This window comes from Mobula hypostoma, chromosome X1, assembly GCF_963921235.1.
Source record: "Mobula hypostoma chromosome X1, sMobHyp1.1, whole genome shotgun sequence".
In the NCBI taxonomy this organism is placed as follows: Eukaryota; Metazoa; Chordata; class Chondrichthyes; order Myliobatiformes; family Myliobatidae; genus Mobula; species Mobula hypostoma.
This window is the reverse complement of record NC_086128.1, coordinates 26,139,196-26,161,070: the sequence shown is the minus strand read 5'-3', so window position 1 is coordinate 26,161,070 and position 21,875 is coordinate 26,139,196. Positions and strand designations below refer to the sequence as shown.

General features: G+C 51.9%; 1 protein-coding gene across 1 annotated transcript in view; it reads right to left on the bottom strand.

Moving 5' to 3' along the window:
• Window positions 1–21,875, bottom strand: part of LOC134340339 (retinoic acid receptor gamma-like) — a 43,732-nt gene continuing 21,857 nt past the window's right edge. The window contains exons 8-9 of the mRNA XM_063037463.1: window positions 3,786–3,944; window positions 1–1,116 (exon numbers count right to left, since the gene is read on the bottom strand). Of these exons, the coding sequence (XP_062893533.1) occupies window positions 974–1,116; window positions 3,786–3,944 (302 nt within the window). The 3' untranslated portion in view covers window positions 1–973. The remainder of the gene's footprint in view (window positions 1,117–3,785; window positions 3,945–21,875) is intronic.

The window sequence follows — 21,875 nt, the reverse complement described above, 5'->3', positions numbered from 1 at the left end:
ATGGAAACCCCAAAATGCCAACCCATCCATCCTTATCAGAATGTTTCATCCTCCCACCCCCAACCCCAGAGACAGGGGAGTGGAGGATAGATTCAAACCCCAACCTGCTATGATAAGAGTCTTGCTGTGCATCCTTCCCCACCCTGCATTTCCCAGGGAGGGGATAGGTGTTTGTTCAAACTCCGTCATTCACTAGTATTGGAGTCTTGCTGTGCAGATACCCCCCACCAGAGACGTGGGAGATAGATCCAAACCCATAATGGAGTCTTGCTGTGCGGTTCCCCCCCACCCCCAGCGACAGGGGAGGGGGGGGGCCAATCCAAATCTCGACCCATCCACTCATATGGAGCCTTGCTGTGCAGTCTTGCACCCCTCTCCAGAGACAGAGGGGAAGGGCTGGTCCAAAACTGGACCCAGTCATATATTGGAGTTTGTCTCCGCCGTGCCCGCCACCTACCCAATCCCTGCACTTCCCAAGTCATCCACCAGTATTGGAATCCTGCTGTTCAGTTCACTCTCTCCCCACCCCCGTTTTAAGGGGGGAGGGGGTTAGTCCATTCCCCAGCATATCCATGCATTGTGGAATCTTGCTGTGTAGTTCCCCCCACCCCATTTCCCAGGGGAGGGAGGGTTTGATCCAAACCCTGATCAACCAGAACAATGGAATCTTGCTGTGCAGTGCCCCCCCCCATTTTCCAAGGGAGATGGGGTTTGGCCCAAACCCCAAAATATCCATGCCTATTGGAATCTTGCTGTGCAGTAGCCCCACACACCTACCCAGAGAATAGGGAAGGCTGGAGGCCCATTCACGGGTAGTGGAGTCTTGCTTTGCAGTCTCTCCACACCCCCGGTCCCAGGGGAAGGGGTGGGAGGACGTGGATGAGAGGAAAGTGGTTGATTCAAACTCCGATCACTCGCCCCAATTCCCTCTCGCCCAAAAGGGACAGTTGCTCCCAGCGGAGGGAGGGCACGATCAGAGGGGTGGGTGAGGGTCATCATGGGGGCTGCCCCCGGCCTCCTGTTCCGGCAACGTCTCGGGATTCTCCAGCATCTCGCGGATCAGAGGGGGCATCGGGCCCGGGATCTCCGTCTTCAGGGTGAGGGCTCGCTCAGCACCTGGGTGGGGCGAAGAGGTCAGAGGTAGTGCTGTGGGGAAAGAGGGAACGGGTGGTAGATAGAGGGAGCAGACAGAGAGGGAGAAAAGGAAGGGAGAGTGGGAGAGGGAGGGAAGGGGATGGAGTCAGTGAGAGAGGGGCGAGGAGGAGAGAGGGGGAGAGAGGAGAAAGTGTGGGTGGGAGAGTGAGGGAGGGAGGGCTGAAACAGAGGAGAGAGAGGGGAAAGAGAAGGGTATACAGAGAAAGGAGAGGAAGGGAGAGGGCTGAGAGAACGGAGTAGGGAGGAGAGGGGTAATGAGGGGGTAAAGAGGGGGTGCAGAGAGGGTGGAGAGAGGCATACCCATTGTATCCACAGAATAACTCTCTCTCCCTCCCCACCCAGAAGAGCTGCCACCCTCACCCCCATCACCGGCATCCTCTGCCCACACCCCACACTCCCCAGTCCCTAACCACAGTCTTGCAGAGCATCGACCCAAGCTGTCCATGATCCTCCCAGCCTGGGAAAGGGCTAGCTCCGTCCAGTGCTGGGGAGGGGGTGGTTTCTCTGGAACCCCTCCCATCTGACACTCCCCAACCCCACCAAGAGCTCTTGGACACTCAGGAGGTACAGAAGCCTGAAGTCCCACACCACCAGGTTCAGGAACAGCTACTTCCCTTCAAACATTCAGTTCCTGAACCAACCAGCACAACCCTGATCACCACCTCAGTACAGCAACACCGTGACCACAGGTTGAGCACCCCTTATCCGAAAATCTACTTTTGAATGCTGACATGACTTCACAAATGGATAATTCCACAAGGCACTGGGAAGGTTCCCAGGTGATGTGCAGCACAGTCAGTTCTGTGAAGTGACCTCACGTATGTTGAGAGGGGCCCTGTTGGTTTCAGTTTGTTTTCAGGGTTATCATAATCAGACCTTTGTGCATCACTCACAGTGATTGCCGCATGCTTTGTGCTTATTCTCGGCTGTGTGCGGTGAAGATGTTGTTGGAAATGTCAAATAGGCTTGCAGTTACCCCTGTGGGTAACAGTGAAAAGAAAAAGAGGAAGCATTTATGTTTATCTATAACACAGAAAGTCAAGTTGTTGGAAAAACTTGACAGCAGTGTAAGTGTAAAATATCTGACAGAGAAGTGGAACAACTACCATCTATGCCCTGAAAAAAACAAACTGTTAAGGTCCTATGCTGAAAGTAATGAACAGAAGTTAATTAAAAATGGAAGAACACTGCATGAAGTGAAAAATGAAGATCAACTGCATACTGAAAGAGTGAATTCATCAGCACTGGAGTGAACATATTCCACTTAACAGTATGCTGATCACGAAACAAGATCCATCATGACAAATTGAAAATTGAATAATCAGCAGGCTGGTTGCAGAACTTTAAGGAAAGGTGCAGCATTATTTTTTTTTTAAGATTTGTGCTGAAAAAGCATCCGCTGACCATGAAGCAGCAGAGAAATTTATTGATGAGCTTGTCAAGATCGTCGCTGATGAAAGTCTAACATGCTGAATGGCTGCATGTATAAATGTGTGATAAACAAGTGTAAGGTAAAGACTGCTCACCAGTAGCACATAAATTCAGAGTTGGGTATGATGTTTATGCCAAACAGCCACTGACTGTCCACCTGGGCGGCTGAGGTAGGGATAGCTTACCTTTCTGATGGTTCAATGTGCCCATTATTGTTTCATGCATAAAATTAGTAAATCTATCACATAAAACTAACTTCAGGGTATATGTACAAGATGAAAACGTACTATAAATGGATCCCCAAGCTATCTCATTATATTGTTGCACGTATTCCAAAATCCAGAAAAAATCTCAATCCAAAATACTCCCGGATAAGGGGTGTTCAACCTGCACAATGGACATTGTTCCATTTGTGTTCTTCCTTGTAAAAATCGTAACTTCAGAATCCAAATCAGGTTTATTATCATGGATATGTGTCATGAAATGTGTAGCAATTCCTAGAATGTTCTGTGTGGGTCTTCAGGCTCTGGTACCTCCACCCCGATGGTAGTAATGAGAAGAGGGCATCACATTTTGCTGATGTTCTCGATGTTGGGGAGGTTTGTCCCTGTGATGGATTTGGCTGAGTTTACAACCATCTGCAGACTCTTGTGATCCTTGTCATTGGAGCCTCCACACCAGGTAGTGATGCAACCAGTCTAAATACTCTCCACGGTACATCTGTAGAAAATTGCTCGAGTCTTTGGTAACACACCAAATCTCCTCAAACTCCCAATGAAGTAGAGCCACTGTTGTGCCTCCTCCATGATTGCGTCAATGTGTTGGGCCCAGGACAGATCTGCTGAGATATTGACACCCAGGACCTTGAAACTGCTCACCCTTCCCGCTGTTGACCCCTGCATGAGGACTGGTGTGTGCTCCCTCCACTTTCCCTTCCAGATGTCAATAATCAATTCCTTGGCCTTGCTGCTGTTGAGTGCAAGGTTGTTGTTCCGACACCACTCAACCAGACAATCTGTCAGCAGCCTGTATGCCACTGTGAGATTCTGACAACAGTGCCTCTGTCAAGGTTCAGTCGTTCTTGTACTCCTCAACTCCAGGGAAGGCAGACACAGCCTGTCTGATGCCTCCTGTACCACTTGGGAAACCTTCCCCAACCCCCGCCACCTCAGTCTGCAAAAGGACAGCCAGACACCCACCTTTGGCACTAATGCCCCTCAGGTCAGTAATTTTCATCAGCATTCGGGGGAACATGGAGGGTTTGTCTGGCCTACGTTTCCGGGCGTAGACTTTCAGTGCTTCCAACAGCGGTTCCTGAAGACGATCAACTCCGTCTGGGTCCTCGAGGTCCATCCGATCTGGAGGCAGGGGGCGTGGGAGAGAGGAGAGAAAAATGTCAGTGCCTGAGCAGTGTGTCAGTGAGATCTTGGGGTACAGGTTCACAGATAGATGAGCAAGTGACAGGGGAGTGTTGCAGAATTGAAGGAATTCGTGATACAGGTACACAGGGAGACCAGTAAATTTCAGGGGATTGGAGTAGAATTGAGGTAATTTGGGGTACAGGTACACAGAGAGACTGGTAAATGTCAGGGGAGTGTTGTAGAACAGAGGGAGCTCGGGGTACAGGTACACAGAGGGACCGGTAAATGACAGGGGAGTGTTGTAGAACAGAGGGAGCTCGGGGTACAGGTACACAGAGAGACTGGTAAATGACAGGGGAGTGTTGTAGAACAGAGGGAGCTCGGGGTACAGGTACACAGAGAGACTGGTAAATGTCAGGGGAGTGTTGTAGAACAGAGGGAGCTCGGGGTACAGGTACACAGAGAGACCGGTAAATGACAGGGGAGTGTTGTAGAACAGAGGGAGCTCAGGGTACAGGTACACAGAGAGACCGGTAAATGTCAGGGGAGTATTGTAGAACAGAGGGAGCTCGGGGTACAGGTACACAGAGAGACCGGTAAATGACAGGGGAGTGTTGAAGAACAGAGGGAGCTCGGGGTACAGGTACACAGAGAGACTGGTAAATGTCAGGGGAGTGTTGTAGAACAGAGGGAGCTCGGGGTACAGGTACACAGAGAGACTGGGAAATGACAGGGGAGTGTTGTAGAACAGAGGGAGCTCGGGGTACAGGTACACAGAGAGACTGGGAAATGACAGGGGAGTGTTGTAGAACAGAGGGAGCTCGGGGTACGGGTACACAGAGAGACTGGTAAATAACAGGGGAGTGTTGTAGAACAGAGGGAGCTCGGGGTACAGGTACACAGAGACTGGTAAATGACAGAAGAGTGTTGAAGAACAGAGGGAGCTCGGGGTACAGGTACACAGAGAGACCGGTAAATGACAGGGGAGTGTTGAAGAACAGAGGGAGCTCGGGGAACGGGTACACAGAGAGACCGGTAAATGACAGGGGAGTGTTGAAGAACAGAGGGAGCTCGGGGTACGGGTACACAGAGAGACTGGTAAATGACAGGGGAGTGTTGAAGAACAGAGGGAGCTCGGGGTACAGGTACACAGAGAGACCGGTAAATGACAGGGGAGTGTTGAAGAACAGAGGGAGCTCGGGGTACAGGTACACAGAGAGACCGGTAAATGTCAGGGGAGTGTTGTAGAACAGAGGGAGCTCAGGGTACAGGTACACAGAGAGACCGGTAAATGACAGGGGAGTGTTGTAGAACTGAGGGAGCTCAGGGTACAGGTACAGAGAGACCGGTAAATGACAGGGGAGTGTTGTAGCACAGAGGGAGCTCGGGGTACAGGTATACGAAGAGACTGGCAAATGACAGGGGAGTGTTGTAGAACAGAGGGAGCTCGGGGTACAGGTACACGGAGAGACTGGTATATGTCAGGAGAGTGTTGTAGAACAGAGGGAGCTCGGGGTACAGGTACACAGAGAGACCGGTAAATGACAGGGGAGTGTTGAAGAACACAGGGAGCTCGGGGTACAGGTACACAGAGAGACTGGTAAATGACAGGGGAGTGTTGTAGAACAGAGGGAGCTCGGGGTACAGGTACACAGAGAGACTGGTAAATGACAGGGGAGTGTTGTAGAACAGAGGGAGCTCGGGGTACAGGTACACAGAGAGAATGGTAAATGACAGGGGAGTGTTGTAGAACAGAGGGAGCTCGGGGTACAGGTACACAGAGAGAGTGGTAAATGACAGGGGAGTGTTGCAGAACTGAGGGAGCTCGGGGTACAGGTACACAGAGAGACTGGGAAATGACAGGGGAGTGTTGTAGAACAGAGGGAGCTCGGGGTATAGGTACACAGAGAGACTGGTAAATGACAGGGGAGTGCTGTAGAAAAGAGGGAGCTCGGGGTACAGGGACAGAGAGAGACCGGTAAATGACAGGGGAGTGTTGTAGAACAGAGGGAGCTCAGGGTACAGGTACACAGAGAGACTGGTAAATGTCAGGGGAGTGTTGTAGAACAGAGGGAGCTCGGGGTACGGGTACACAGAGAGAATGGTAAATGACAGGGGAGTGTTGTAGAACAGAGGGAGCTCGGGGTACAGGTACACAGAGAGACCGGTAAATGACAGGGGAGCGTTGTAGAACAGAGGGAGCTCAGGGTACAGGTACACAGAGAGACCGGTAAATGACAGGGGAGTGTTGTAGAACAGAGGGAGCTCGGGATACAGGTATACCGAGAGACCGGTAAATGACAGGGGAGTGTTGTAGAACAGAGGGAGCTCGGGGTACAGGTACACAGAGAGACTGGTAAATGACAGGGGAGTGTTGTAGAACAGAGGGAGCTCCGGGTACAGGTACACAGAGAGACCGGTAAATGACAGGGTAGTGTTGTAGAACAGAGGGAGCTCGGGGTACAGGTACACAGAGAGACCGGTAAATGACAGGGGAGTGTTGTAGAACAGAGGGAGCTCAGGGTACAGGTACACAGAGAGACCGGTAAATGACAGGGGAGTGTTGTAGAACAGAGGGAGCTCGGGGTACGGGTACACAGAGAGAATGGTAAATGACAGGGGAGTGTTGTAGAACAGAGGGAGCTCAGAGTACAGGTACACAGAGAGAGTGGTTAATGACAGGGGAGTGTTGTAGAACTGACGGAGCTCAGGGTACGGGTACACAGAGAGACCGGTAAATGACAGGGGAGTGTTGTAGAACAGAGGGAGCTCAAGGTACAGGTATACAGAGAGACTGGTAAATGACGGGGGACTGTTGTAGAGCAGAGGGAGCTCGGGGTAAGGGTTCACAGAGAGACTGGTAAATGACAGGGGAGTGCTGTAGAACAGAGGGAGCTCGGGGTACAGGTACACAGAGAGACCGGTAAATGACAGGGTAGTGTTGTAGAACAGAGGGAGCTTGGGGTACAGGTACACAGAGAGACCGGTAAATGACAGGGGAGTGTTGTAGAACAGAGGGAGCTCAGGGTACAGGTACACAGAGAGACCGGTAAATGACAGGGAAGTGTTGTAGAACAGAGGGAGCTTGGGGTACAGGTACACAGAGAGAATGGTAAATGACAGGGGAGTGTTGTAGAACAGAGGGAGCTCAGGGTACAGGTACACAGAGACTGGTAAATGACAGGGGAGTGTTGTAGAACAGAGGGAGCTCGGGGTACAGGTACACAGAGAGAATGGTAAATGACAGGGGAGTGTTGTAGAACACAGTGAGCTCGGGATACAGGTACACAGAGAGACTGGTAAATGACAGGGGAGTGTTGTAGAACAGAGGGAGCTCAGGGTACAGGTACACAGAGACCGGTAAATGACAGGGGAGTGTTGTAGAACAGAGGGAGCTCGGGGTACAGGTGCAGAGAGACTGGTAAATGACAGGGGAGTGTTGTAGAACAGAGGGAGCTCGGGGTACGTGTACGCAGAGAGACCGGTAAATGACGGGGGAGTGTTGTACAACAGAGGGAGCTCAGGGTACAGGTACACAGAGAGACTGGTAAATGACGGGGGACTGTTGTAGAACAGAGGGAGCTCGGGGTACAGGTACACAGAGAGATCAGTAACTGACAGGGGCGTGTTGTAGAACAGAGGGAGCTCGGGGTACAGGTACACAGAGAGATCAGTAAATGACAGGGGAGTGTTGTGGAACAAAGGGAGTTCGGGGTACAGGTACACAGAGAGACTGATAAATGACAGGGTAGTGTTGTAGAACAGAGGGAGCTCAGGATACAGGTACACAGAGAGTCTGGTAAATGACAGGGGAGTGTCGTAGAACAGAGGAAACTTGGGGTACAGGTACACAGAGAGATCAGTAAATGACAGGGGAGTGTTGTAGAACAGAGGGAGCTCAGGGTACAGGTACACAGAGACTGGTAAATGACAGGGGTGTGTTGTAGAACAGAGGGAGCTCGAGGTATAGGTACACAGAGAGACCGGTAAATGTCAGGGGAGTGTTGTAGAACAGAGGGAGCTCAGGGTACAGGTACACAGAGAGACTGGTAAATGTCAGGGGAGTGTTGTAGAACAGAGGGAGCTCAGGGTACAGGTACACAGAGAGACCGGTAAATGTCAGGGGAGTATTGTAGAACAGAGGGAGCTCAGGGTACAGGTACACAGAGAGACCGGTAAATGACAGGGGAGTGTTGAAGAACGGAGGGAGCTCGGGGTACAGGTACACAGAGAGACTGGTAAATGTCACGGGAGTGTTGTAGAACAGAGGGAGCTCGGGGTACAGGTACACAGAGAGACCGGTAAATGACAGGGGAGTGTTGAAGAACAGAGGGAGCTCGGGGTACAGGTACACAGAGACTGGTAAATGACAGGGGAGTGTTGTAGAACAGAGGGAGCTCGGGGTACAGGTACACAGAGAGAATGGTAAATGACAGGGGAGTGTTGTAGAACACAGTGAGCTCGGGATACAGGTACACAGAGAGACTGGTAAATGACAGGGGAGTGTTGTAGAACAGAGGGAGCTCAGGGTACAGGTACACAGAGACCGGTAAATGACAGGGGAGTGTTGTAGAACAGAGGGAGCTCGGGGTACGTGTACGCAGAGAGACCGGTAAATGACGGGGGAGTGTTGTACAACAGAGGGAGCTCAGGGTACAGGTACACAGAGAGACTGGTAAATGACGGGGGAGTGTTGTAGAACAGAGGGAGCTCGGGGTACAGGTACACAGAGAGATCAGTAACTGACAGGGGAGTGTTGTAGAACAGAGGGAGCTCAGGGTACAGGTACACAGAGACTGGTAAATGACAGGGGAGTGTTGTAGAACAGAGGGAGCTCGGGGTACAGGTACACAGAGAGAATGGTAAATGACAGGGGAGTGTTGTAGAACACAGTGAGCTCGGGATACAGGTACACAGAGAGACTGGTAAATGACAGGGGAGTGTTGTAGAACAGAGGGAGCTCAGGGTACAGGTACACAGAGACCGGTAAATGACAGGGGAATGTTGTAGAACAGAGGGAGCTCGGGGTACAGGTGCACAGAGAGACTGGTAAATGACAGGGGAGTGTTGTAGAACAGAGGGAGCTCGGGGTACGTGTACGCAGAGAGACCGGTAAATGACGGGGGAGTGTTGTACAACAGAGGGAGCTCAGGGTACAGGTACACAGAGAGACTGGTAAATGACGGGGGACTGTTGTAGAACAGAGGGAGCTCGGGGTACAGGTACACAGAGAGATCAGTAACTGACAGGGGCGTGTTGTAGAACAGAGGGAGCTCGGGGTACAGGTACACAGAGAGATCAGTAAATGACAGGGGAGTGTTGTGGAACAAAGGGAGTTCGGGGTACAGGTACACAGAGAGACTGATAAATGACAGGGTAGTGTTGTAGAACAGAGGGAGCTCAGGATACAGGTACACAGAGAGTCTGGTAAATGACAGGGGAGTGTCGTAGAACAGAGGAAACTTGGGGTACAGGTACACAGAGAGATCAGTAAATGACAGGGGAGTGTTGTAGAACAGAGGGAGCTCAGGGTACAGGTACACAGAGACTGGTAAATGACAGGGGTGTGTTGTAGAACAGAGGGAGCTCGAGGTATAGGTACACAGAGAGACCGGTAAATGTCAGGGGAGTGTTGTAGAACAGAGGGAGCTCAGGGTACAGGTACACAGAGAGACTGGTAAATGTCAGGGGAGTGTTGTAGAACAGAGGGAGCTCAGGGTACAGGTACACAGAGAGACCGGTAAATGTCAGGGGAGTATTGTAGAACAGAGGGAGCTCAGGGTACAGGTACACAGAGAGACCGGTAAATGACAGGGGAGTGTTGTAGAACGGAGGGAGCTCGGGGTACAGGTACACAGAGAGACTGGTAAATGTCAGGGGAGTGTTGTAGAACAGAGGGAGCTCGGGGTACAGGTACACAGAGAGACCGGTAAATGACAGGGGAGTGTTGAAGAACAGAGGGAGCTCGGGGTACAGGTACACAGAGACTGGTAAATGACAGGGGAGTGTTGTAGAACAGAGGGAGCTCGGGGTACAGGTACACAGAGAGAATGGTAAATGACAGGGGAGTGTTGTAGAACACAGTGAGCTCGGGATACAGGTACACAGAGAGACTGGTAAATGACAGGGGAGTGTTGTAGAACAGAGGGAGCTCAGGGTACAGGTACACAGAGACCGGTAAATGACAGGGGAGTGTTGTAGAACAGAGGGAGCTCGGGGTACGTGTACGCAGAGAGACCGGTAAATGACGGGGGAGTGTTGTACAACAGAGGGAGCTCAGGGTACAGGTACACAGAGAGACTGGTAAATGACGGGGGAGTGTTGTAGAACAGAGGGAGCTCGGGGTACAGGTACACAGAGAGATCAGTAACTGACAGGGGCGTGTTGTAGAACAGAGGGAGCTCGGGGTACAGGTACACAGAGAGATCAGTAAATGACAGGGGAGTGTTGTGGAACAAAGGGAGTTCGGGGTACAGGTACACAGAGAGAGTGGTAAATGACAGGGTAGTGTTGTAGAACAGAGGGAGCTCAGGGTACAGGTACACAGAGAGTCTGGTAAATGACAGGGGAGTGTCGTAGAACAGAGGAAACTTGGGGTACAGGTACACAGAGAGATCAGTAAATGACAGGGGAGTGTTGTAGAACAGAGGGAGCTCGGGGTACAGGTACACAGAGAGACCAGTAAATGACAGGGGAGTGTTGTAGAACAGAGGGAGCTCAGGGTACAGGTACACAGAGACTGGTAAATGACAGGGGTGTGTTGTAGAACAGAGGGAGCTCGAGGTATAGGTACACAGAGAGACCGGTAAATGTCAGGGGAGTGTTGTAGAACAGAGGGAGCTCAGGGTACAGGTACACAGAGAGACCGGTAAATGACAGGGGAGTGTTGTAGAACAGAGGGAGCTCAGGGTACAGGTACACAGAGAGACTGGTAAATGTCAGGGGAGTGTTGTAGAACAGAGGGAGCTCAGGGTACAGGTACACAGAGAGACCGGTAAATGTCAGGGGAGTATTGTAGAACAGAGGGAGCTCAGGGTACAGGTACACAGAGAGACCGGTAAATGACAGGGGAGTGTTGAAGAACAGAGGGAGCTCGGGGTGCAGGTACACAGAGAGACTGGTAAATGTCAGGGGAGTGTTGTAGAACAGAGGGAGCTCGGGGTACAGGTACACAGAGAGACCGGTAAATGACAGGGGAGTGTTGTAGAACAGAGGGAGCTCGGGGTACAGGTACACAGAGAGACTGGGAAATGACAGGGGAGTGTTGTAGAACAGAGGGAGCTCGGGGTACGGGTACACAGAGAGACTGGTAAATGACAGGGGAGTGTTGTAGAACAGAGGGAGCTCGAGGTACAGGTACACAGAGAGACTGGTAAATGACAGGGGAGTGTTGAAGAACAGAGAGAGCTCGGGGTACAGGTACACAGAGAGACCGGTAAATGACAGGGGAGTGTTGAAGAACAGAGGGAGCTCGGGGTACAGGTACACAGAGAGACCGGTAAATGACAGGGGAGTGTTGAAGAACAGAGGGAGCTCGGGGTACAGGTACACAGAGAGACTGGTAAATGTCAGGGGAGTGTTGTAGAACAGAGGGAGCTCAGGGTACAGGTACACAGAGAGACCGGTAAATGACAGGGGAGTGTTGTAGAACAGAGGGAGCTCAGGGTACAGGTACACAGAGAGACTGGTAAATGACAGGGGAGTGTTGTAGAACAGAGGGAGCTCGGGGTACAGGTACACAGAGAGAGTGGTAAATGACAGGGGAGTGTTGTAGAACTGAGGGAGCTCAGGGTACAGGTACAGAGAGACCGGTAAATGACAGGGGAGTGTTGTAGCACAGAGGGAGCTCGGGGTACAGGTATACGAAGAGACTGGCAAATGACAGGGGAGTGTTGTAGAACAGAGGGAGCTCGGGGTACAGGTACACAGAGAGACTGGTATATGTCAGGAGAGTGTTGTAGAACAGAGGGAGCTCGGGGTACAGGTACACAGAGAGACCGGTAAATGACAGGGGAGTGTTGAAGAACACAGGGAGCTCGGGGTACAGGTACACAGAGAGACTGGTAAATGACAGGCGAGTGTTGTAGAACAGAGGGAGCTCGGGGTACAGGTACACAGAGAGACTGGTAAATGACAGGGGAGTGTTGTAGAACAGAGGGAACTCGGGGTACAGGTACACAGAGAGACCGGTAAATGTCAGGGGAGTGTTGTAGAACAGAGGGAGCTCAGGGTACAGGTACAGAGAGAGACCGGTAAATGACAGGGGAGTGTTGTAGAACAGAGGGAGCTCAGGGTACAGGTACACAGAGAGACCAGTAAATGACAGGGGAGTGTTGTAGAACAGAGGGAGCTCGGGGTACGGGTAAACAGAGAGAATGGTAAATGACAGGGGAGTGTTGTAGAACAGAGGGAGCTCAGAGTACAGGTACACAGAGAGAGTGGTTAATGACAGGGGAGTGTTGTAGAACTGACGGAGCTCAGGGTACGGGTACACAGAGAGACCGGTAAATGACAGGGGAGTGTTGTAGAACAGAGGGAGCTCAAGGTACAGGTATACAGAGAGACTGGTAAATGACGGGGGACTGTTGTAGAGCAGAGGGAGCTCGGGGTAAGGGTTCACAGAGAGACTGGTAAATGACAGGGGAGTGCTGTAGAACAGAGGGAGCTCGGGGTACAGGTACACAGAGAGACCGGTAAATGACAGGGTAGTGTTGTAGAACAGAGGGAGCTCAGGGTACAGGTACACAGAGAGACCGGTAAATGACAGGGGAGTGTTGTAGAACAGAGGGAGCTTGGGGTACAGGTACACAGGGACTGGTAAATGACAGGGGAGTGTTGTAGAACAGAGGGAGCTCGGGGTACAGGTACACAGAGAGAATGGTAAATGACAGGGGAGTGTTGTAGAACACGGTGAGCTCGGGATACAGGTACACAGAGACCGGTAAATGACAGGGGAGTGTTGTAGAACAGAGGGAGCTCGGGGTACAGGTGCACAGAGAGACTGGTAAATGACAGGGGAGTGTTGTAGAACAGAGGGAGCTCGGGGTACAGGTACACAGAGAGATCAGTAACTGACAGGGGCGTGTTGTAGAACAGAGGGAGCTCGGGGTACAGGTACACAGAGAGATCAGTAAATGACAGGGGAGTGTTGTGGAACAAAGGGAGTTCGGGGTACAGGTACACAGAGAGAGTGGTAAATGACAGGGTAGTGTTGTAGAACAGAGGGAGCTCAGGGTACAGGTACACAGAGAGTCTGGTAAATGACAGGGGAGTGTCATAGAACAGAGGAAACTCGGGGTACAGGTACACAGAGAGATCAGTAAATGACAGGGGAGTGTTGTAGAACAGAGGGAGCTCGGGGTACAGGTACACAGAGAGACCGGTAAATGACAGGGGAGCGTTGTAGAACAGAGGGAGCTCGGGGTACAGGTACACAGAGAGACCGGTAAATGACAGGGGAGTGTTGTAGAACAGAGGGAGCTCAGGGTATAGGTACACAGAGACTGGTAAATGACAGGGGTGTGTTGTAGAACAGAGGGTGCTCGAGGTATAGGTACACAGAGAGACCGGTAAATGTCAGGGGAGTGTTGTAGAACAGAGGGAGCTCAGGGTACAGGTACACAGAGAGACCGGTAAATGACAGGGGAGTGTTGTAGAACAGAGGGAGCTCGGGGTACAGGTACACAGAGAGACTGGTAAATGTCAGGGGAGTGTTGTAGAACAGAGGGAGCTCGGGGTACAGGTACACTGAGAGACCGGTAAATGACAGGGGAGTGTTGTAGAACAGAGGGAGCTCGGGGTACGGGTACACAGAGAGACCGGTAAATCACAGGGGAGTGTTGTAGAACAGAGGGAGCTCGGGGTACAGGTACACTGAGAGACCGGTAAATCACAGGGGAGTGTTGTAGAACAGAGGGAGCTCGGGGTACAGATACACAGAGAGACCGGTAAATCACAGGGGAGTGTTGTAGAACAGAGGGAGCTCAGGGTATAGGTACACAGAGACTGGTAAATGACAGGGGTGTGTTGTAGAACAGAGGGAGCTCGAGGTATAGGTACACAGAGAGACCGGTAAATGTCAGGGGAGTGTTGTAGAACAGAGGGAGCTCAGGGTACAGGTACACAGAGAGACCGGTAAATGACAGGGGAGTGTTGTAGAACAGAGGGAGCTCGGGGTACAGGTACACAGAGACTGGTAAATGACAGGGGAGTGTTGTAGAACAGAGGGAGCTCGGTGTACAGGTACACAGAGAGACCGGTAAATGACAGGGGAGTGTTGTAAAACAGAGGGAGCTCGGGGTACAGGTACACAGAGAGACTGGTAAATGTCAGGGGAGTGTTGTAGAACAGAGGGAGCTCGGGGTACAGGTACACTGAGAGACCGGTAAATGACAGGGGAGTGTTGTAGAACAGAGGGAGCTCGGGGTACAGGTACACAGAGACTGGTAAATGACAGGGGTGTGTTGTGGAACAGAGGGAGCTCGGGGTACAGGTACACAGAGAGACCGGTAAATGACAGGGGAGTGTTGAAGAACAGCGGGAGCTCGGGGTACAGGTACACTGAGAGACCGGTAAATGACAGGGGAGTGTTGTAGAACAGAGGGAGCTCGGGGTACGGGTACACAGAGAGACCGGTAAATCACAGGGGAGTGTTGTAGAACAGAGGGAGCTCGGGGTACAGATACACAGAGAGACCGGTAAATCACAGGGGAGTGTTGTAGAACAGAGGGAGCTCGGGGTACAGATACACAGAGAGACCTGTAAATGTCAGGGGAGTGTTGTAGAACAGAGGGAGCTCGGGGTACAGGTACACAGAGAGACCGGTAAATGACAGGGGAGTGTTGTCGAACAGAGGGAGCTCAGGTTACAGGTACAGAGAGACCGGTAAATGACAGGGGAGTGTTGTAGAACAGAGGGAGCTCAGGGTACAGGTACACAGAGAGACCGGTAAATGACAGGGGAGTGTTGTAGAACAGAGGGAGCTCGGGGTACAGGTACACAGACAGACTGGTAAATGACAGGGGAGTGTTGTAGAACAGAGGGAGCTCAGGGTACAGGTACACAGAGAGACCGGTAAATGACAGGGGAGTGTTGTAGAACAGAGGCTCGGGGTACAGGTACACAGAGAGACCGGTAAATGACAGGGGAGTGTTGTAGAACAGAGGGAGCTCGGGATACAGATACACAGAGAGACTGGTAAATGTCAGGGGAGTGTTGTAGAACAGAGGGAGCTCAGGGTACAGGTACACAGAGAGACCGGTAAATGACAAGGGAGTGTTGTGGATCAGAGGGAGCTCGGGGTACAGGTACACAGAGACTGGTAAATGACAGGGGAGTGCTGTAGAACAGAGGGAGCTCGGGGTTCGGGTACACAGAGAGACTGGTAAATGACAGGGGAGTGTTGAAGAACAGAGGGAGCTCGGGGTACAGGTACACAGAGAGACCGGTAAATGACAGGGGAGTGTTGAAGAACAGAGGGAGCTCAGGGTACAGGTAAACAGAGAGAGTGGTAAATGACAGGGGAGTGTTGTAGAACAGAGGGAGCTCGGGGTACAGGTACACAGAGACCGGTAAATGACAGGGGAGTGTTGTAGAACACAGGGAGCTCAGGGTACAGGTACACAGAGAGACTGGTAAATGTCAGGGGAGTGTTGTAGAACAGAGCGAGCTCGGGGTACAGGTACACAGAGAGAAAGGTAAATGACAGGGGAGTGTTGTAGAACAGAGGGAGCTCGGGGTACAGGTACACAGAGACTGGTAAATGACAGGGGAGTGTTGTAGAACAGAGGGAGCTCGGGGTACAGGTACACAGAGACTGGTAAATGACAGGGGAGTGTTGTAGAACAGAGGGAGCTCGGGATACAGATACACAGAGAGACTGGTAAATGTCAGGGGAGTGTTGTAGAACAGAGGGAGCTCAGGGTACAGGTACACAGAGAGACCGGTAAATGACAAGGGAGTGTTGTGGATCAGAGGGAGCTCGGGGTACAGGTACACAGAGACTGGTAAATGACAGGGGAGTGCTGTAGAACAGAGGGAGCTCGGGGTTCGGGTACACAGAGAGACTGGTAAATGACAGGGGAGTGTTGAAGAACAGAGGGAGCTCGGGGTACAGGTACACAGAGAGACCGGTAAATGACAGGGGAGTGTTGAAGAACAGAGGGAGCTCAGGGTACAGGTAAACAGAGAGAGTGGTAAATGACAGGGGAGTGTTGTAGAACAGAGGGAGCTCGGGGTACAGGTACACAGAGAGACCGGTAAATGACAGGGGAGTGTTGTAGAACACAGGGAGCTCAGGGTACAGGTACACAGAGAGACTGGTAAATGTCAGGGGAGTGTTGTAGAACAGAGCGAGCTCGGGGTACAGGTACACAGAGAGAAAGGTAAATGACAGGGGAGTGTTGTAGAACAGAGGGAGCTCGGGGTACAGGTACACAGAGACTGGTAAATGACAGGGGAGTGTTGTAGAACAGAGGGAGCTCGGGGTACAGGTACACAGAGAGAATGGTAAATGACAGGGGAGTGTTGTAGAACACAGTGAGCTCGGGATACAGGTACACAGAGAGACTGGTAAATGACAGGGGAGTGTTGTAGAACAGAGGGAGCTCAGGGTACAGGTACACAGAGACCGGTAAATGACAGGGGAGTGTTGTAGAACAGAGGGAGCTCGGGGTACAGGTACACAGAGAGACTGGTAAATGACAGGGGAGTGTTGAAGAACAGAGGGAGCTCGGGGTACAGGTACACAGAGAGACCGGTAAATGTCAGGGGAGTGCTGTAGAACAGAGGGAGCTCGGGGTACAGGTCCAGAGAGACCGGTAAATGACAGGGGAGTGTTGCAGAGCAGAGGGAGCTCGGGGTACAGGTACACAGAGAGACTGGTAAATGTCAGGGGAGTGTTGTAGAACAGAGGGAGCTCGGGGTACGGGTACACAGAGAGAATGGTAAATGACAGGGGAGTGTTGTAGAACAGAGGGAGCTCGGGGTACAGGTACACAGAGAGACCGGTAAATGACAGGGGAGTTTTGTCGAACAGAGGGAGCTCAGGGTACAGGTACGCAGAGAGACCGGTAAATGACAGGGGAGTGTTGTAGAACAGAGGGAGCTCGGGGTACGGGTACACAGAGAGAATGGTAAATGACAGGGGAGTGTTGTAGAACAGAGGGAGCTCGGGGTACAGATACACAGAGAGACCGGTAAATGTCAGGGGAGTGTTGTAGAACAGACGGAGCTCGGGGTACAGGTACACAGAGAGACCGGTAAATGACAGGGGAGTGTTGTCGAACAGAGGGAGCTCAGGTTACAGGTACAGAGAGACCGGTAAATGACAGGGGAGTGTTGTAGAACAGAGGGAGCTCGGGGTACAGGTACACAGACAGACTGGTATATGTCAGGAGAGTGTTGTAGAACAGAGGGAGCTCGGGGTACAGGTACACAGAGAGACCGGTAAATGACAGGGGAGTGTTGCAGAACAGAGGCTCGGGGTACAGGTACACAGAGAGACCGGTAAATGACAGGGGAGTGTTGTAGAACAGAGGAAGCTCGGGATACAGGTACACAGAGAGACCGGTAAATGACAAGGGAGTGTTGTGGATCAGAGGGAGCTCGTGGTACAGGTACACAGAGACTGGTAAATGACAGGGGAGTGTTGTAGAACAGAGGGAGCTCGGGGTTCGGGTATACAGAGAGACCGGTAAATGACAGGGGAGTGTTGAAGAACAGAGGGAGCTCGGGGTACAGGTACACAGAGAGAGTGGTAAATGACAGGGGAGTGTTGTAGAACAGAGGGAGCTCGGGGTACAGGTACACAGAGACCGGAAAATGACAGGGGAGTGTTGTAGAACACAGGGAGCTCAGGGTACAGGTACACAGAGCGACTGGTAAATGTCAGGGGAGTGTTGTAGAACAGAGCGAGCTCGGGGTACAGGTACACAGAGAGAAAGGTAAATGACAGGGGAGTGTTGTAGAACAGAGGGAGCTCGGGGTACAGGTACACAGAGACTGGTAAATGACAGGGGAGTGTTGTAGAACAGAGGGAGCTCGGGGTACAGGTACACAGAGAGACTGGTAAATGACAGGGGAGTGTTGTAGAACAGAGGGAGCTCAGGGTACAGGTACACAGAGAGATCAGTAAATGACAGGGGAGTGTTGTAGAACAGAGCGAGCTCGGGGTACAGGTACACAGAGAGACTGGTAAATGACAGGGGAGTGTTGAAGAACAGAGGGAGCTCGGGGTACAGGTACACAGAGAGACCGGTAAATGTCAGGGGAGTGCTGTAGAACAGAGGGAGCTCGGGGTACAGGTACAGAGAGACCGGTAAATGACAGGGGAGTGTTGCAGAGCAGAGGGAGCTCGGGGTACAGGTACACAGAGAGACTGGTAAATGTCAGGGGAGTGTTGTAGAACAGAGGGAGCTCGGGGTACGGGTCGACAGAGAGAATGGTAAATGACTGGGGAGTGTTGTAGAACAGAGGGAGCTCGGGGTACAGGTACACAGAGAGACCGGTAAATGACAGGGGAGTGTTGTCGAACAGAGGGAGCTCAGGGTACAGGTACACAGAGAGACCGGTAAATGACAGGGGAGTGTTGAAGAACAGAGGGAGCTCTGGGTACAGGTACACAGAGAGAGTGTTAAATGACTGCGGAGTGTTGTAGAACTGAGGGAGCTCGGGGTACAGGTACACAGAGAGACCGGTAAACGACAGGGGAGTGTTGAAGAACAGAGGGAGCTCGGGGTACAGGTACACAGAGACTGGTAAATGACGGGAGTGTTGTAGAACAGAGGGAGCTCAGGGTACAGGTACACAGAGAGACCGGTAAATGTCAGGGGAGTGTTGTGGATCAGAGGGAGCTCGGGGTACAGGTACACAGAGAATGGTAAATGACAGGGGAGTGTTGTGGAACAGAGGGAGTTCGGGGTACAGGTACACAGAGAGAGTGGTAAATGACAGGGGTGTGTTGTAGAACAGAGGGAGCTTGGGATACAGGTACACAGAGGCTGGTAAATGACAGGGGAGTGTTGTAGAACAGAGGGAGCTCAGGGTACAGGTACACAGAGAGACTGGTAAATGACAGGGGAGTGTCGTAGAACAGAGGAAACTCGGGGTACAGGTACACAGAGAGATCAGTAAATGACGGGAGTGTTGTAGAACAGAGGGAGCTCAGGGTACAGGTACACAGAGAGACTGGTAAATGACGGGAGTGTTGTAGAACAGAGGGAGCTCAGGGTACAGGTACACAGAGAGACCGGTAAATGTCAGGGGAGTGTTGTAGAACAGAGGGAGCTCAGGGTACAGGTACACAGAGAGACTGGTAAATGTCAGGAGAGTGTTGTAGAACAGAGGGAGCTCGGGGTACAGGTACACTGAGAGACCGGTAAATGTCAGGGGAGTGTTGTAGAACAGAGGGAGCTCGGGGTACAGGTACACAGAGAGACCGGTAAATGACAGGGGAGTGTTGCAGAAGAGAGGGAGCTCGTGGTACAGGTCCACTGAGAGACCGGTAAATGACAGGGGAGTGTTGTAGAACAGAGGGAGTTCGGGGTACGGGTGCACAGAGAGACTGGTAAATGACAGGGGAGTGTTGTAGAACAGAGGGAGCTCGGGGTACGTGTACGCAGAGAGACCGGTAAATGACGGGGGAGTGTTGTACAACAGAGGGAGCTTAGGGTACAGGTACACAGAGAAATCAGTAAATGACAGGGGAGTGTTGTGGAACGGAGGGAGTTCGGGGTACAGGTACACAGAGAGAGTGGTAAATGACAGGGTAGTGTTGTGGAACAGAGCGAGCTCAGGGTACAGGTACACAGAGAGTCTGGTAAATGACAGGGGCGTGTCGTAGAACAGAGGAAACTCGGGGTACAGGTACACAGAGAGATCAGTAAATGACAGGGGAGCGTTGTAGAACAGAGGGAGTTCGGGGTACAGGTACACAGAGAGACCGGTAAATGACAGGGGAGTGTTGTAGAACAGAGGGAGCTCAGGGTACAGGTACACAGAGACTGGTAAATGACAGGGGAGTGTTGTAGAACAGAGGGAGCTCGAGGTATAGGTACACAGAGAGACCGGTAAATGTCAGGGGAGTGTTGTAGAACAGAGGGAGCTCAGGGTACAGGTACACAGAGAGACCGGTAAATGACAGGGGAGTGTTGTAGAACAGAGGGAGCTGAGGGTACGGGTACACAGAGAGACTGGTAAATGTCAGGGGAGTGTTGTAGAACAGAGGGAGCTCGGGGTACAGGTACACTGAGAGACCGGTAAATGACAGGGGAGTGTTGTAGAACACAGGCAGCTCGGGGTACAGGTACACTGAGAGACCGGTAAATGACAGGGGAGTGTTGTAGAACAGAGGGAGCTCAGGGTAGAGGTACACAGAGAGACCGGTAAATGTCAGGGGAGTGTTGTAGAACAGAGGGAGCTCAGGGTACAGGTACACAGACAGACCGGTAAATGTCAGGGGAGTGTTGTAGAACAGAGGGAGCTCGGGGTACAGGTACACTGAGAGACCGGTAAATGACAGGGGAGTGTTGTAGAACAGAGGGAGCTCGGGGTACAGGTACACTGAGAGACCGGTAAATGACAGGGGAGTGTTGTAGAACAGAGGGAGCTCGGGGTACAGGTACACTGAGAGACCGGTAAATGACAGGGAAGTGTTGTCGAACAGAGGGAGCTCGGGGTACAGGTACACAGAGACTGGTAAATGACAGGGGAGTGTTGAAGAACAGAGGGAGCTCGGGGTACAGGTACACTGAGAGACCGGTAAATGACAGGGGAGTGTTGTAGAACAGAGGGAGCTCAGGGTACAGGTACACAGAGAGACTGGTAAATGTCAGGGGAGTGTTGTAGAACAGAGGGAGCTCGGAGTACAGGTACACAGAGAGAGTGGTAAATGACAGGGGAGTGTTGTAGAACAGAGGGAGCTCGGGGTACAGGTTCACAGAGACTGGTAAATGACAGGGGAGTGTTGTAGAACAGAGGGAGCTCAGGGTACAGGTACACAGAGAGACCGGTAAATGTCAGGGGAGTGTTGTGGATCAGAGGGAGCTCGGGGTACAGGTACACAGAGACTGGTAAATGACAGGGGAGTGTTGTAGAACAGAGGGAGCTCGGGGTACAGATACACAGAGAGACCGGTAAATGACAGGGGAGTGTTGTAGAACAGAGGGAGCTCAGGGTACAGGTACACAGAGAGACCGGTAAATGTCAGGGGAGTGTTGTGGATCAGAGGGAGCTCGGGGTACAGGTACACAGAGACTGGTAAATGACAGGGGAGTGTTGTAGAACAGAGGGAGCTCGGGGTTCGGGTACACAAGAGACTGGTAAATGACAGGGGAGTGTTGTGGAACAGAGGGAGTTCGGGGTACAGGTACACAGAGAGAGTGGTAAATGACAGGGGTGTGTTGTAGAACAGAGGGAGCTTGGGATACAGGTACACAGAGACTGGTAAATGACAGGGGAGTGTTGTAGAACAGAGGACGCTCAGGGTACAGGTACACAGAGAGACTGGTAAATGTCAGGGGAGTGTCGTAGAACAGAGGAAACTCGGGGTACAGGTACACAGAGAGATCAGTAAATGACAGGGGAGTGTTGTAGAACAGAGGGAGCTCGGGGTACAGGTACACAGAGACTGGTAAATGACGGGAGTGTTGTAGAACAGAGGGAGCTCAGGGTACAGGTACACAGAGAGACCGGTAAATGTCAGGGGAGTGTTGCAGAACAGAGGGAGCTCAGGGTACAGGTACACAGAGAGACTGGTAAATGTCAGGAGAGTGTTGTAGAACAGAGGGAGCTCGGGGTACAGGTACACTGAGAGACCGGTAAATGTCAGGGGAGTGTTGTAGAACAGAGGGAGCTCGGGGTACAGGTACACAGAGAGACCGGTAAATGACAGGGGAGTGTTGCAGAAGAGAGGGAGCTCGTGGTACAGGT